At 47.0% G+C, this 17683-nt stretch overlaps 1 protein-coding gene and 1 pseudogene across 1 annotated transcript in view; both read left to right on the top strand.

The window, feature by feature from the left end:
• The first annotated feature begins 9910 nt into the window (after window positions 1–9910).
• Window positions 9911–16958, top strand: LOC102847027 (annotated as a pseudogene).
• A 67-nt stretch (window positions 16959–17025) lies between these two features.
• Window positions 17026–17683, top strand: part of LOC102869964 (protein bicaudal D homolog 2-like) — a 104190-nt gene continuing 103532 nt past the window's right edge. The window contains exon 1 of the mRNA XM_006900723.1: window positions 17026–17265. Coding sequence (XP_006900785.1) covers window positions 17026–17265 — 240 coding nt within the window. The remainder of the gene's footprint in view (window positions 17266–17683) is intronic.

Below are 17683 nucleotides of genomic sequence, written 5' to 3'. Positions count from 1 at the left end.
TTTGTTATTATAGAGGAATTCCATTGATTTTTGTATATTGATCTTGTATCCTGCCACTCTACTAAACTTGTCTACTAGCTCTGTTCTTTTCATTTTGTATTTTTAAAATTCTATCCTTTTAAAAAAAATAAATAATTTTCTGCCTGTTTATTTATAAAGTTTGTATACATTGTTTTTCATACCAGATCTTTTCACTCCAACAGTTTTTATGTTGTGTCCTTGAGATTTCCTGCATGCACTTTCATATTATCTGCATATAGTGACAGTTTCCGCATCTCTGCCAATCTGAAGGCCTTTTATTTCCTTCTCTTCCCAATACAATATTGAATAGGAGTGGTGACAGTGGACATCCTTTTCTGGTTCCTGTTTGCAAAGGACAATGAATGCTTTAACTCTTTGTCCACTGAAAATTATATTGACTCTTGCTTTTGCATACATACTTTTTACTATGTTGAGGAAATTAACTTTTTCTAATTTGCTGAGTGTTTTGATCAAGAGGAATGTTAAATTTTGTCAAGGATCTTTTCTGCATCTATGGATAGGATACGTGGTTCTCGTTATTTGCTTTGTTAATGTGACAAATTTCATTGTTTTTCTTATGTTGAACCATCCTTGCCTATGAACTCCACTTGGTCATGATGAAGTATTTTGTGTTGTTGTTGTTGTTATGCTGTTATATTCTGTTGACCAAGATTTTGTTTAGGATTTTTGCATCTATATTCATAACAGATATTGGTCTGTAGTTTTCTTTTTTTATAATATCTTTACCTGATTTTGGTATTAGGGCTACACTTGCTTTATAGAATGACACTGGTAGTTGTTCCTTCTTTTTTTTCTCTTTGAAATAATTGAAATAGATCTGGTGATAGATCTTTTCTGGGTGTTTGGTAAAATTAAGCCATGAATCCATCTGATCCTGGACTTTTTGTGAGGGGAAGTTGTTTTATGACATGCTCAGTTTCTTTTTTTGTGATGGGTCTGTTCAAGTGTTCTACATCTGTCCATGTTAATCTGGATAGGGCATGAGTGTCAAGAAATTTGTTCATTTCCTCTAGGTTCTCAAATTTATCAGAGTACAGCTTTTTATATAATATTCTGATATTATCAACTTAATTTTCTCTAGTTCTGCTGTGATGTCACCTCTATCATTTCTTAGTCAGGTGATGACCCTAAATACATACACAAGGTTGAGTGGGCAAATTGTCTAATTTAGATCTTCTCCATCTTTGTTTCTTTTGCATTAACCTATTCTTAGATGAGAGTGGTGTGTTAATCATACCACCATTGCGGTGCTGTCTCTTTCTTTCTTCAATTGTTAATCATTGTTTCATGTATTTTGTAGGTGTATCATTTGGTGTATAAATGTTAACCAAGATTATATCTTCTTAATCTGTTATTATTAAAAATTCTTAATCATTAAGGTAGAGAATTCCAGGTCCCTAAAAGCAACGCTAGGGAGCTCTGGTGGCTTTTGGTATGGAGCTGTGCTGTCTTCTCCGCAGGAGAAAATAAAACACCTCCTTTTGGATCAGGAGAAAAGGGTTGCTCATTTTCCATACCAGTGGTGTTTGATGGAAAGAGATAGGAGGATCTCTGGGGTGAATCGCTATTATGTATCAAAGGGTTTGGAGAACATTGACTAAAGAAGCATTCTTTCTGTTAGTGAAAAAACAACACAGTCACCTAGCACTACTATAGAAGTCTGTGTTATGTAATGCTTACTAAAAATAAAACTACCAAGAAAAGGAAAAAAAATTCTTAATCATTAGTGTCCTTCCTTATCTCTTATGGTGGTTTTCATCCTGAAGTTTATTTTATTAGAGATTGTTACTGCCACTCCTGCTTTTTTTGGATGCCATTTGTTTGGTATATTTTTTCCCCAGTCTTTGGTTTTTAATTTTTCTCCTCATTTCTTAAATGTGTCTCTGATAGGCAACATTGACTGGCTTTGGTTTTTTTAATCCATTTTGCTACTCTCTTTCTCTTAATTAACACAATTAGTCCATTCACATTTAGTGTGTTTATTGACAGGCCAAGTTTTATCATTGCCATTTATTTTGCTTTGTTTCTTTTTCTTGTTTCTGGTTACTATCTTGGTGTCTGTGTGTGAAGGACTTCCCTTAAAATATCTTGAAGTTTTGATTGAGTTTTCACCTTGCACAGTCATTGTTGCCTGGAGTCTTAGGTGTGTGCTTGAAGAAGGTAACAGTATGACAGAAGTCACTGACAAACCAGACTGAACGTCCTCTCACTCTGGCCCCTTTGGTCCTCTTTAGATAAATCAGCAAGTTGTCATCTTTTCCACTGGAAGGCAATTCTGCTAAAGAGGTCCCTCTCCAAGATTTTGGATAAGCCGACCTCCAGGGTCTTTGCTTTTTTGTAATATATGTTCCCCCTTGTCTTTCTCTGGTCTCCTTTCTCCTCTTGGGGGCTTTGCTTGGGGTCCGATTGTCTTATCTTTGGTGGTATTTCCAAAGACACCATTATCTGTAAGTGTCTACTTCCGAACTCCTCTATCTCTCCACCTCTCCTCCTCTCCACCTCTCCCCCCTCTACCCTTCTACGTCTGAACTCCTCTCTCTAACCCCCTCTCCCCCTCCCCCTCCCCCATACTTCTGAACTCCTCTATCCCTCACCCTCTCCCTCTCTACTTTTGAACTCCTCTATCCTCCTCTCCCCCTCCACTTTTGAACTCCTCTATCCTTCCCCCTCTCCTTTTCTCCCCCTCTTCCCCTCTCCCCATCTACTTCTGAAATCCTCTATCTCCCCCTCTCCCCTTCTCCCACTCTACTTCTGATCTCCTCTATCTCTCCTCCTCTCCCCCTCTACTTAGAAACTCATCTATCTCTCCCCCTCTCCCCTCAACTTCTGAAATCCTCTATCTCTCCCCCTCTCCCTCTATACTTCTGAACTCCTTGATCTCTTCCCCTCTACTTCGGAAATCCTCTATCTCTCCCCCTCTTTCCCTCTACTTCTGAATTCATTTATCTCTCCCCTTCCCCCTCTACTTCTGAACTCCTTTTTCTCTCCTCTCCCCTCTCTCCCTCTATTTCTGAACTCCTTTTTCTCTCCTCTCCCCTCTCTCCCTCTACTTCTGAACTCCTCTATCTCTCCCCCTCTTCTCCTCTCCCCTTCTACTTCTGAACTCCTCTCTCTTCTCATCTCTCCCTCTACATCTGAACTCCTATATCTCTGCCCCCTCTCCTCTCCCCCTCTCCCCTTCCACTTCTGAACTCCTCTATCTCTCCCTGTTTACTTTTGAACTCCTCTATCTCTCTCCCTCTACTTCTGAACTCCTCTATCTTTCCCCCCTCACCCTCTAATTCTGAGCTCCTGAATCTCTCCCCCCTCCCCTTCTCTACCTCACCCGCTCTTCTCCTCTACTTCTGAACTCCTCTCTCTCTCCCCCTCTCCACATCTCCCCCTCTACTTCTGAACTCCTCTATCTGTCCCCCTCTCCTCCCCCTCTACCCTTCTACCCCTCTACTCCTCTTTCCCTCTACCGGTCTAACGCTCTACATCTTGACCCTTATACCCCTCTACCCTCTACCCTCTACCCCTGAACCTCTCTACCCCTCTTCTCTTGAAACCCTGTACACTCTAGCACTGAATCCCTCTACCAATCTACTCTTCTATAGAAGAACCCCTCAACCCCTCTACCCTGAACCCCTCTATCCCTCTACCTTTGAACCACTCTATCCCTCTACCCCTCTATGCTGGAACCCATCAACCCCACTATCCCTGTATGCCTCTACCCCTATATCCCTCTAATCCTGAAATGCTCTACACCTCTACTCCTCTATGCCGGAAACCATCAAACCCTCTACCCCTCTACATCTCCACCACTCTACCCTTCAACTCCTCTACTTTTGAACCCCTCCACCCCTCTACTCCTCTAGTTCTCTACCCCCTACCCTGGAATCCCTCTACCCTTCTACCCCAAAACCCTTCTACCCCTTGACTCCTCAAACACTCTACCCTTCTAACCTTGAAATTCTCTACCTCTGCCCTTCTAGCCCTCTACCCCTCTTTCTTCCCTTATACCCCTCAAATTCTTAACCCCTCTTCCCCTCTACCCTCTACCCCTCTATCTTTCTACCCCTCTCACCCTCTAACCCTGAACCCCTCCATACCTGAACCCCTCTACCAATCTACCTCTCTACCCCTCTACAGATGTATATCCCTCTACCCCCCTATTCCTGAACCCCACTCACCCTCTATCCTTCTAACCCTCTACCTGACTTCCCCTATACCCCTTTAACACTCTATCCCTCTACCCCTGAATCTCTTTACTCCTGTACCCCTCTACCCCACCCCTGAACCCCTATACCCCTGAACCCCTCCACTCTTGAACCCCTCTACCCATATAACTCTCTACCCCCCTATTTCTGAACCCTACTCCCCCTCTATCCCTTTAACCCTCTACCCGACTACCCCTATACCCCTCTACCACTCTATCCCTCTACCCCTGAATCTCTCTACTCCTCTACCCATCTACCCTTGAACCCCTCTACCCTTCTACACCTCTACCCCTGAACCCCTCTACCCTTGAACCCCTCTACCCTGCTACATCTAACCCTGAAACCCACTACACCTCTACCCTTGAACCCCTCTACCCTTCTACCTATCTGTCCCTCTACCTCTCTACACCTCAACCCTTGAACCCCACTACACCTCTACCCCTCTACCTCTGTACCCCTGAAAACCTGTACACCTCTAACCCTCTACCTGTGAACCCCTCTACCCTTGAACATGTCTACCCTTCTACCTCTCTGCCCCCCTACCTTCTACCCCTGAACACCTCTACCCCTCTATCCCTCTACCCCTGAACCGCTCTACCTCTCTACTCCTACCCTGGAACCCCTCTAATCCTGAGTGCCTCTGCCCCTCTACCTCTCTACACCTCTACCTCTTACCCTTGTACCCCTCTACTCCTCTACCCCTTAACCTCTCTCCCCTTCTGCCCTTGAAACCCTGTAACCCTCCTCCCCTCTAACCCTCTACCCCAGAACCACTCTACCCATGCCTTCTACCCCTGAACACTTCTACGCCTCTACCACTCTACTCTTCTACCCATCGACACCTCTACACCTCTACCCCTCTATCCCTCTTCTCCTTTATCCTCCTACCTCTCTACCACTCTACCCCTCTACCCTTGAAACCTGATACACCTCTACCCCTGAAACCCTCTACTCCTCAACCATTGAGCCCCTCTACCCCTAAAAACCACCACACCTCTACCCATCTATCCCTCTACCCCTGAAAAACACTATACCTTTACCCCTCTACCCTTCTACTGCTCTACCCCTGAAAAACACTATACCTCTACCCCTCTACCTTTCTACCTGTCTAAACTTCTATCCCTCTACCCCTCTACTTCTCTACCCCAGAACCCCACTGCCCTCTACCCTTCTAGCCCTCTACACCTCTACCCTTGAATCCCTCTACCCCTGAACACCTCTACTCCTATACCCCTCCACCCTTGAAACCCTCTACCCCTCTACCCCAGAACCCTTCTACCCTTTTACCCCTCCCTCTATCCCTGAAACTCTCTACCCATCTAGATTTCTACCCCTCACTCTCCTCCCCTCTGCCATTCAGCTTCTGAACCCCTCTACCTCTGAATTCCTCTACTCCTGAACCTCTCTACCCCTTTATCCTTCTAACTCTCTACCCCTCTACCTCTGAACCCCACTTCCCCTCTACCCTTAAACCCCTCTATCCCTCTACCCCTGAACCCCTCTACCCTTCTAACCCTATACCCCTTTACTTTTCTAATCGTATTCCCCTCTGTCGTTCTACCGCTCTACCCCTCTACCCCTGACCCCCTGTACCATCTTGCCCTGAACCTGTCTACCCCTCTACCCTTCGTAGAACCCTCTACCCTTGAACCCCTCTACCTCTCTAGCCCTCTACCTGTGAACATATCTACCCCTAAACTCTACCCCTCTACTGATCTACTGCTCTACACCTCTCCCCTCTACCCCCGACCCCTTTACCTTTCTACCCCTCTACCCCTCAACCCCGATATTGCTCTAGCCCTCTACCCATTAACCCCTCTACCCTTCTACCGCTGAACCCCTATACCCCTGAACTGCTCTACTCCTCTGCGCTGGAACCCATCAACCCCTCTAACCCTGTACCCCTTTGCCACTCTACCCTCTTGTTCTGAACCTTTCTACCCCTCTACCCATATATACCTGATTCCCTCTACCACTCTACCCATTTACCCCTCTAAGACTCAATCCCTCTACCCCTCTATATCTCTACGCCTCTACCCCTGAAACCTTATACCCCTCTCTTCTTCTACCTCTGAATCCCTCTACCACTGAACCTCTCTACTCAGATTCCCCTCTACCACTGAACCCCTCACAACCCTCTGCACTTCTACCCCTCTACCTCTGAAACTCTCTAACACTCTACCCCTGAATCCCTCCCTCTACACCTGAAACCCTCTATCACTCTACATCTTACCCCTGAATCCCTCTACATCTCTTCCCCTCTACCACTCTATGCCTGAAACATCTACCCCTCTTCTCCTCTACCCTTCTAACTTTCTACCCATATACCCCTCTACCTCTCTACCCCTGAACCCCACTACCTCTTTCTCTCTACTCTTCTAACCCTCTACCTCTCTACACCTATACCCATCTACCCAAAACATCTCTACCCTTCTTTGTTCTATCCCTGAACCCCTCTACCCTCCACCCCTCTACCACTCTATCCCTCTAACCCTCTACCTCTGAACCCCTTTACTACTCTACACTTCTACCCCTCTTCTGCTATACTCCTCTAACCCTCAATCCCTCTACCTCTTTACCCCTCTCTCTTCCCCTCTAGCTTTCTATTCCTATACCCCTGAACCCATCTACCCCTCTCTCCCTCTAACTCTCTACCCCTCTAACACTATACCCCTGCACCCCTCTACCCCTAACCCCCTGAACCCCTCTACCTGTCTACCCATCTACCCCTCTACAATTTACCCCTTTACCTGTGAACCCCTCTATCCCTCTAACTCTCTACACCTCTATCTATCCACGCCTCTACTTCTCTACCCTGGAACCACTCTATTAATCTACCCCTGAACCACTCTACCCTTCTACCCCTGTACCTCTTTACCCCTCTACCACTCCACCTCTCTACCCCTAAAACCCTATACCCCTCTACCCCTCTAACTCTGAATCCCTTTACCCCTCTAACTCTGAATCCCTTTACCCCTCTACCCCTCTAACTCTGAATCCCTTTACCCCTCTACGCCTGAACCCTTATATGCCACTTCCCCTTTAAAACTGAACCCCTCACAACCCATCTACCCCTGAACCCATCTACCCCTGAAGCCCTATACCCCTTTATCTCTGAACCCCTCTATCACTCTACTCCCTACCACTCTACTCCTGAAACCCTATACCCCCTTACCCCTGTAACCCTCTACCCCTCTACTCCACTACCCTTCTACCCCTCTGCCTCTCTATCCCTCAACCCCTCTACCCCTGAACACCTATACCCCTCTATTCCTCCTCTCCTCTACCTCTGAGCCCCTTTACCCTTCTACCCCTCTTCCACTCCACCCCTCTACCTCTCTACACGTCTGCATCTGAACCCCTCTACATTTCTACTCCTCTACTCCTCTACCCCTCTATTCCTCTATCCCTGAACCCCTCTATCCCTGAACCCTTCTACCCCTCTACCCCGGAACCCCTCTACCCCCTACATCTTTACTCCTCTACCCTTGAACCCCACTACCCATCTACCCCACTACCCCTATACCACTGTACCCATCTACCCCTCTACTGAACCCAACTACTGCTCTACCCCTATACATTTCTACCCCTGAAACCAACTATACATCTACCCTTCAACACTGCTACCCCTGAACCCCACTACCCCTCTACCACTGTACTCCTCTATGCACCTAATCCTCTACACTTCTACCTCTGAACCCCCTAACCCTCTATTCCTCTACCCTTCTATCCCTGAACTTCTCTGTCCCTGAACCCCTCTATCCCTGAATCCCTCTACCCTTGAACCTCCTACCCCTCTACCCCACTACACCTTTACCCCTCTACACCTGAACCACTCTACCCCTCTACCTCTCTACGCCTCTATTCCTCTACCCCTGAAACCCTCTACCCATCTTTCCCTCTACCCCTGAACCCTTCTACTTCTATACCCCTATTCCACTACCATCTACCCTGCTACTCCTGAAACCCTCTACCCTCTTCCCCTCTAGCACTCTACCCCTAAACCCCTCTAGCCCTCTACCCCTGAACCTCTCTACTCCTCTTCATCTGAATCCCACTACCCCTCTACCCCTGAACACTTCTACCTCTGAACCCTTCTACCCCTCTAAACCTGAAACCCTCTAAACCTCTACCCCTGAACCCTTCTGCCCCTTTAACCTTCTACCCTTCAACTCCTCTAATCCTGAACCCCTCTAACCATCTACCCCGAACCCTTCTACCCCTGAACGCCTCTACCACTCTATCCATTTATCCCTCTAATACTCCACCACTCTCCCCCTCTACATCTCTACCACTCTACCTCTAAACCCCTCTACTCCTCTATCCCTGAACCCCTCTAATCCTCTAACCATCTACCCCTGAACTCCTCTACCCTTCTACCCCTCCACACCATTTACCCCGTTAGCACTCCACCCCTCTACATCTCTTCCCCTCTACCTCTGAACCACTCTACCCCTCTACTATTGAATCCCACTACCCCTCTACCCCATTAGCCCCTTTACCTCTCTACCCTTCTATTCCTGAACCCCACTACTCCTCTACCCCTCTACCCCTGAAACCAACTATACTTGGACACCTCTACCCCTCCACCCCTATACTCCTGAACCCCATTTCCCTTCCCCCTCTCTACCACTCTATCCATCTACCCTTCTACCCCTGAACACCTCTATCCCTCTAGTCCTCTACCCTGAACCCTACTACCCTTCCACCCCTTACTCCTCTACTACTCTACCTCTTGCCCCCACTACTCCTTTACTCTTCAACCCCTCTCCCACTTATCCCTCTACCCCACTTACTCCTCTACCCCATGACCCCTCTACCTGTCGGCCCCTCTACCACTCTACTTCTGTACCCCTGAACTCCATTACCCCTCCACACCTCTATCCCTGAACCCGTGTACCCCTCTACCCCTGAACCTTTCTACCCCTCTACCCTCTAGCTTTCTACCCCTGAACCCTCTAGCTCTTAACCCCTCTAACACTCTACCCCTCTACCAAAGAACCCCTCTACCTCTCTACCCCTGAACCCCGCTACTCCTCTACCACTCTACCCCTGAAACCTTCTTCTCCTCTACCCCTCTTCTTCTCTATCCCTGAAACCCAGTACCCTCTAGGCCTGAACCCCGCTACCCCTCTACTCCTGAACCTGTCTACCCCCTACCCCTGAAACCCTCTTCCCCTCTATCCTCTATTCCTAACCCCTCTACTTCTCTATCCTTGAAACCATGTACCCTCTAGGCCTGAAACCCTCTACAACTCTACCCCTCTACCCCATTACCCCTCTCACCCTCTATTCCTCTACCCCTGAACCCTATACCCCTCTACCATCTACCCCTGAACTGCTCTACGCATCTATTCCTCTATCCTGGAACCCCTCTAACCCTCTACCCCTGTACCTTACTGCCCCTCTACTCCTCTAATCCTGAACCCCTGTATCCCTGTACCTCTCTTCCCCTCTACCCCTGATAACCTCTACTTCTGAACCCCTCTACCTCTGAACTCCTCTACCCCTCTGCCCCTGAACCCTCTACACCTCTACCCCCGAAACCATCTACCCTGCTACCCCACTACAACTGGACCCCTGGACCCCTCTACCCCTTTTCTCCTCTACCTCTGAACCCCTCTAACCCTCTATCTTCTCTACCTTCTACCTCTCTACACCTCTAATCCTCTACCCCTGAAACCCTCTACCCATCTTCCCTTCTACCTCTTTAGCACTCCACCCTTCTACCCCAGATCCCTCTACCCCACTACCCTTCTACCCTTTTACCTCTGAAACCTCTACCCCTGTACCCTTCTACCCCTCCAACCCTCTACCCCTGAACCCCTCTACACTTGAACCCCTATATCCCTCAACGCTCTACCCCTGAACACCTCTACCCTTCTACCCCGGAAACCCTCTGTCCCTCTACCACTGAATCCCTCTACCTCTCTACCCCTGTACCCCTCTATACCCCTAAAACTCTTACCTTGAACCCCTCTACCTCTGAACCCTTATACCATTCTACACCTCTACCCCTGTACCTTTCTACCCCTCTACCCTGGAAGCCCTCTACACTTGAACCCTTCTACATCTCTACCCCTCCAACTTCTACCTCTATACCCCTACCCCTCTAATCCTCTACCCTTGAACCCCTCTCACCCTGAACCCCTCTACCTTTGTACCCCTCTATCCTTGAACACTTTAACCACTCTACCCCTCTACCCCACTACCCTTCCACCTCTCTACCCCTTTACCCCTGAATCCCTCTACCCCAAACCCTTGAACTCCTCCATGCCTCTACCCCTCTACCACATAACCCCTCCACCAGTCTACCCATCTACCCCTCTAACCCTGAACCCCTCTACCCGTCGACCCCTGAAACCTTGTACCCCTCTACTGCTCTACATCTCTACCCCTGAAAGCCTCTACCACTCTACCTCTCTAACCCTCTACCCCAGAACCTCTACCCCTCTACCCTTGAACATTTCTACCCATGAACACCTCTACCTCTCTGTCCCTCTACTTCACTACCACTCTTCCTTTCTACCCCCGAACCCCTCTACCCCACTACAACTGAGCCCCTCTACCCCTTTACCTCTCTACCTCTGAACCCCTCTACCCGCTAACCTCTCTACCCCCGAATACCTCTACCACACCACACCTCTATGCCTGTACCCCCTACTCCTGAACCCCTTTAACCCTGAACCCTTCTATGCCTCTTCATCTCTACCCTGAACCCCTGTGCCCCTCTAAATCTCTTGCATTGAACCATCAACCCCTCTACCCCTGAACCCCTTTACCACTCTACCCCTCCTACCCCTGAACCCCTCAAACCATTCTCAAACCTCTCTACCCTTCTACCCCTCTACCTCTCTACACCTCTATTCTTGAACCCCTCTACACCTCTTACCCTCCTTCCCCTGAATCCCTCTACACCTCTATGCCTGAACTCCTCTACCCCGCTACCCCACTACAACTTGATCTCTGTACCCCTTTACCCGTGAACCCCTCTCACCCTCTACCCACTATACCCCTTAGCCCTCTACGCCTGTACTCCTGAACCCCTTTACCCATCTACCCATCTAGCCGTCTACCCCTCTGATTTTTCTTCTAGTATGTTCCCATTGAGGTTGTTGTCTTCCAGTTCACTGACTTTCTGTTCTGCTTTTTTGTCTCTTCAGTGTGTTGGGCACTTTGGTCTTTATAGTCTGGATTGCATTTTCATGAATTTCTGTTATTTTGAGTTCTGTGTTGGCTATACCTTCTCTGCCTTGTGATATTTTAAATTCTCACACCTCTTTATCTATAATTTCAATTTTTTCTTCCATCTTTTGCATTTCCTTCCATAGTTGTTCAAGTTCCTCTGCATTGATATATTTCCTCAGGCTCCCTGTCTCTATCCACTTTCTTTATGGCTTCCATTGTTTCTTCCATAACGTACACCTTCTTCTGTAGCTGTTCATAGAACTCCACATCAACATCTTTCTTCCTTTTTCTCTGCCTGTGGGGCCTCCACTTTATTTCTGGCTTCCATTATTTCTTCCATCATTTGTACCTTCTTTCGTAGCTGTTTGAATAACTCCATGCAATATATATCTTCTGTCTCCCTGACTCTTTCTTTTCACTACCTGCAATGTGCTCTGCTTTTTTGAAAATGGATTAATTTGTTTTTCACAATGTTTGAAGCTGCCTGCTGCTTTCTTGATATTATGAGAAATTTTTCTTGGAATGTGTTAGGCCATTGCTATTACATCTGTGTAGGTTGTTGGTAGTTCTTTATCTATTTATGATGTTACAGTTTAGTTGTTACCTTAACATTTTAAATCTATGGGAGTTGGCAGTTCATTCTATTTGAAGTCCTTTCTGATACTCTGAGCCCCTAACCTGATTGTAGTTTTCTCCCGTGAAGACTATTGTCCTCCTATGTCTGTAGGGTGGTGTGTGACCAGGTGTTCCAACTTAAGCAGTTTCTATCTAGAGTGATTTGAAGGTAGTTCTCGCCTGAGCCCTTCAGCATGCCAGTTGTCTTTTTGGTTCCTATGATGGCCCCATGGTGACAGGGATCACCAAATGAAGGAGTCTTTCTCCAGGGGAGTTTCACACACTCCTCCCACAGTCCTCTCTGGTCTGCAGTATCACCCTGTGGGAATTTCCTCTTACTGTAGTCTCCTCTCCTTAAATCTATTGTCCTCCTTTTTCTGAGGAATGGCCTGAAGATTCTTTTTTAAAGACTGAAGCATTGCACTTACAGGGAACTGCTGAAAATGAAAACTGGATTTAGAAGAGGCCATGGCACAAGTCCTACTGTTCATAGGGTTTTCAAAGATCTACTATTTCAGAATAGCCAGGAGCTCTGGTGGCCTAATGGCAAGAAGCTGGGCTCAAATCCTGAAGGCGTGTGGTTTAAATCCACCAAATGCTCCACTGGTGAAAGATCTTCTCCTGTTCTAGTCAGATCCAACTTGATGGTACACACAACAAAAAAAAAAGAAAGGGGCGGGGGAGATAAATGTTAAAAGAGATAATTTAAAAATAAAGAAAGAAATAGTCAATCCTTCTTCTTAGCCTATCTTAATCCAGGAGCTCCACTAAAACCTGTCTACTATGGATGACCCATCTGGCATTTAATATATTGGTGGCATAGTCCTTAGCTTCACAGCACTCACAAGTTACCTCAGTACAGCAGCAAATGGACAGACAAGTGCAGAACTAATTAGAACAATGATAAATAAGTGAGAATTCAGCTACCCACACTTCAAAGTAATTAGCAATATGAACATCGTTCCTCCAATTCAACAAGCTGACAGGGTAAGTCTCACAGTTTAGGGGGCTCCAAGCCCAAATCCCAGGTACCAGCTCAGGGAAGGCTTTCTGTCTCTGGCACCTTTAGATTAAGGTCCATGTCTCTGAGCTCTGCTCCTGGACCATCATCTTGTGGCTTGATGTCTCTGGTTTTCCATTTCAGCCAGCACAGCAGGATCATGGTCCAGATGAGGGGGATGTCTCTGATATGCTGTACTCCTCACTTGGCCTAAGGGCCTGTAAGGAGACAGATAGAATATCCTTTTTCTTTGCTGCCATTTGCCCAGAGCTGTGAGCAAGGTCTGATGGGAATTTCATGATCAAGGCTTCTGAATGAAGATGGCAGAGATCTCTTCAAATGAATGAGGAGCAATGATGTTAGTTTGAGAGCTAAAGTGAGCTTGATTTTGAATGTGGTCTTTTCAATCACTTGCTATGCATCTGGGAGCTGGACAATTAATTAATAAGGATGACAGAAGAAAAAAAATGCTTCTCAACTGTGATGTTGGAGAAGAATATTGAGTATTCCATGAACTGCCAAAAGAACAAACATATATGTCTTAGAGAAGATGCAGCCGTAGTGCTCCTAAGGCAAAGGATGGTAAAGCTTCCTCTCTCATACTCTGGGCATGTTGTTAGCAGAGGCTATTCCTTGTAGAGGGATATCATGCTTGGAAAGGTAGAGGAATGGCGGAAGAGAGGAAGACCCTTAACCAGGTATTGACACAGTGACTCAAGAAATAGGCTTGAGTGTGTCAGGGATTGTGAAGTTGGCACAGGAGAGGGTCCAGATCTGTTGTTCATAGGCTCATTGTCTTACTAAAATCAACAGCACCTAACAACAACAACATGGAAAATATCATTGTTATGTTAGATGGATCTTGGGTGAAAGCAGAGTATGAGAAAGATCTCAATTTGTGTTTTAATGACTATGCAAAGGCATCTTCATAATTTGATGAATTATGCTGCAGTCACTGTGTCAATCTATCTCTGAGAGTCTTCCTCTCTTTCATGGACCCTCACCTTTCCAAGCATGAAGTCCCTTTCCAAGGAACAGGCTCTTCTAGCAACATGTCCAAAGTATGTGAGACTGAAATTTTTCATGTTTGCTTCTAAGGACACTCTATTTGTAATTTCTACAAGACTTATCTGTTTGTTCTTTTGGCAGTCCATGGAACATTCAGAACTTTTATCTAACAATACACCATGGACTGCCCATAATCCAACACACTAGGACTGTCCAAAGAAAAGATAGATCTTAGAAGAAGTGCAATGAAGATGCTCACTAGAGGTAAGGTTGGAGAAATTTTATCTCATATAGTTTGAGCATGTCTTCAAGAGGGCCCAGTCCTTGCAAATGGACATTATCTTTGGAAGGGTGGAGGGTCAGAGAAGCAGAGAGCTATATGTGTATATTTATATCTCAAGATGGATTGATCCAATGGCTGCAACAGTGGGCTTGAACACTGTGGAGATGTGAGAATAGAGCAGCATCCCACAGGTTTAGATCTGTTTTACATAGGGTTACTTTGAGTGATAGTAAACTAAATGGCATCAACAAATCAGCACTGAATGAGAGTGAGAGTTTTAGTCCTTATACATTCTTTTCAATACTTAGTTTACAATTTTTCAACATTTAGGCATCAGGTAATACTGTGTTCATTGTTGTTATTATGTGCTGTCCAGTAGACTACTCAGTCATTCCATTAAAAACAGATTTGTATCCTGCTCAATCTTGTGCTATCCTCAATCTCTGATATGTTCAAACCCATTATTAGAACCACATCATTCCATCTTGTTAAAGGTTTTCCTCTCCTTCTCTGATCTTTCAACTTTGCACCATGTCTTTTCCCAAGGACTGGCCCTCCTGATAATATGCCCAAAGTATGGAAACAAAGTTTCACCATCTTTGCCTCTAGAGACCACTCTGGTTGCACTTCCTCCAAGACAGGATTCTTTTGGGATATTCATAACTCTTCTCCAAGACCACAACTCAAAGACATTGATGATTCTGCTATCCTTATTTGTTGTCCAACTTTCAGATGCGTAGGAAGCAAGTAGCAAAACCTTGGCTTGGATCAGGTACACATTACTCTTTAAATAGATATCCTTGCTCTTTAGCACTTTGGAGAGGTCCCTGACAGCAGATTTTTCCCAATGTAACACGTCTTCTGATTTCTTGACTGCATTTACCATGAGTATTGACAGTGGATCTAGTAAAATGAAGTTGCTGACAATTTCAATCTTTTCTCCATCTATAATGATGTTGCCTCCTATTCCAGTTGTGAGGAATTTTGCTTTCTTGATGTTAAGATATAATCCATATTGAAGGTTGTAGTCTTTGATTTTGAAGCAAGTGCTTCAAGTCTTCTGCAGTTTCTGTGAGCAAGGTTGTGTCATTTGCATAATACAGGATGATGAGTCTTCTTCCAATTTTGATGGCACATTTGTTTTCATAAGAGTCTAGCTTCATGAGTGATTTGCTCAGTATTCAGACTGACTAGCTCCAGAGAAAGTATACAACTTTAACACATTTTTCCTGATTACAAACCATGCAGCATTCCATTGTTCTGTTCAGAAAAGGGTTTTGGGTCTGTGTATAAGTTTTGCACACTTAAGTGTTCTGAGATTCCCATTCTTTGCAACGTTATTATTTGTTATGAGCACATAGTCAAACATTACCACATAATTTAAAAACCCCACAAGTAAACATGTTCCTGGTATTCTCTGCTTTCAGCTAAGATTCATCTGGTATCAGCAATGATGTCCTACCTGCCATTCTATCTTCTGAATGCAGCTTGAATTTCTGGCAGCTCCCTGTTCAAATACTATTTTAGCCATTTAAAATTAATCTTTAGCAAGGTTTTACTTGCATATGATATTGATGTTATTGTTGTTCAGTGCTGTCAGTCTGACAACTCACAGCAACTTTATGAGTAGCAGACTGAAATCTTGTCCAATCCTTTGCCATCCTAGTTCATTAGTGTTCAATGCATCAGGCTCGTGGAAAGAAACTAGATCTAAGGGATGCCTGCAATCAGCCCCCAAATTAGAGCGGGCACCCACTCTGACTGAGGCACCCATTTTTTCCTAGACTGGCAAAAACACAATCTCTGGCGTGGCTCACATGCTTTTCTGAGGTTGCCCCATTCTTGACACATCTATCCTAGATTGGGTCATATCTGAGAGCTTTAGGCTCTACTCAGGAAAACAAACTCTCACCTGATGACACCCTAATTCCTATCCTCTGCTGTGGTAGCAGATTTACTGTCCCAAGTCTGACGTTCTCTGTCTTTCATAGCACGCGCCTTTGTTTTATAGTAGTATGCTTACTTTTTTATAGTTGGCTCTTAAAAAGACAGCATCCTTGGAGGAGCTTTATCCTCACGAGGACCCTGCCATGAGCAAAGTCCTACGCTCCCCTGCACACCTGGGTAAGTGGAGGTTGGCGAGGATGAGTCACTTGCCCAGGTCACAGTCTGGGTAGGCGCCAAATGGCCTCTGATCCGGATCTGGAACGCACGATACCTGCAATCCCTGCGGCCAGGCCCAAGTAACCTAAAACCCAGGAAATGACCTTGCCCTAGAAGATCCCGGGGCTGCAAAGAGCCTGTCCGCGGGCTGCAAGGGTCTAGCCAACTGGGACTACTGCCATGTATAATCACAAAGAGTTCCAAGAGGAGGCCCAGCAAGCTAGCCTGACTGCGGGGTCCCCCAGAGCTAGTCTCGTGATGTGGTGGCGCGAGCCAATCCGGGCTGGCGGAGAGCAACGCGGTGCACCATGGCCTTGCAGTGGGCGCAGGCAGAGACTACAGCCCCCACAACCCCTCGGGAGGAAAACTACAGCCCCCACAATTCGCCACGCGGAGACGACGGCGACGGCGCATCCACGGATCTCGGCGACCGTCGGGAATGGGCGGCGGTGACCGGTGAACGCAGAGACAGAGCCAGCGTGCGTTTGCCTGGCTTGCGGTGCCTGTGGCCGTGCCTGCGCGCCACCATGTCGGCACCCTCGGAAGAGGAAGAATACGCGCGGCTGGTGATGGAGGCGCAGCCCGAGTGGCTGCGAGCCGAGGTGAAACGGCTCTCGCATGAGCTGGCTGAAACCACGCGCGAGAAGATCCAAGCGGCAGAGTACGGGCTGGCGGTTCTCGAGGAGAAGCACCAGCTCAAACTGCAATTTGAGGAGCTTGAGGTGGACTATGAGGCCATCCGTGGGGAGATGGAGCAGCTCAAAGAGGTGAGCTGCGGGGCGCCCAGGCCACGCCCTCCCTTGGAAGCCGGCTGGCCCTACCCGACCGACCCCTCGCCACGCCCTGCAAGTCAAGTCGGGAAGGGGGCTCAGCCTGACTGGGTTCATGGGGTGGAGGGGTCATCGACAGGGAAGCGTTCAACGCTCAGGGTCACTTATCTAATGGGCGAGGGACTAGAGCGGGAGATGCTTTTTTTGGAAGAGGCCCAGGGTTTCTTCCCTACCCGAATCGTACAGACCCTTAGGGTGGAGCCACGGAGATCCCCGGTGGACCCTGAAGTCCTTTGGTTCCCAGGTGCAGTACCTTGTATCCACCCAGCTTTCTGCCTCTAGAGAGTTAGCCTGCAACTGGCCCACTTTCAGGAGGATGTCAGCCCAGTGTGGCTTTTGGAAGCCAGGCTTAGGG

This window comes from Elephantulus edwardii, unplaced genomic scaffold, assembly GCF_000299155.1.
Source record: "Elephantulus edwardii isolate Elephantulus edwardi_28Jun2011 unplaced genomic scaffold, EleEdw1.0 scaffold00292, whole genome shotgun sequence".
Lineage (NCBI taxonomy): Eukaryota > Metazoa > Chordata > Mammalia > Macroscelidea > Macroscelididae > Elephantulus > Elephantulus edwardii.
This window is presented reverse-complemented; position numbering and strand designations above follow the sequence as displayed.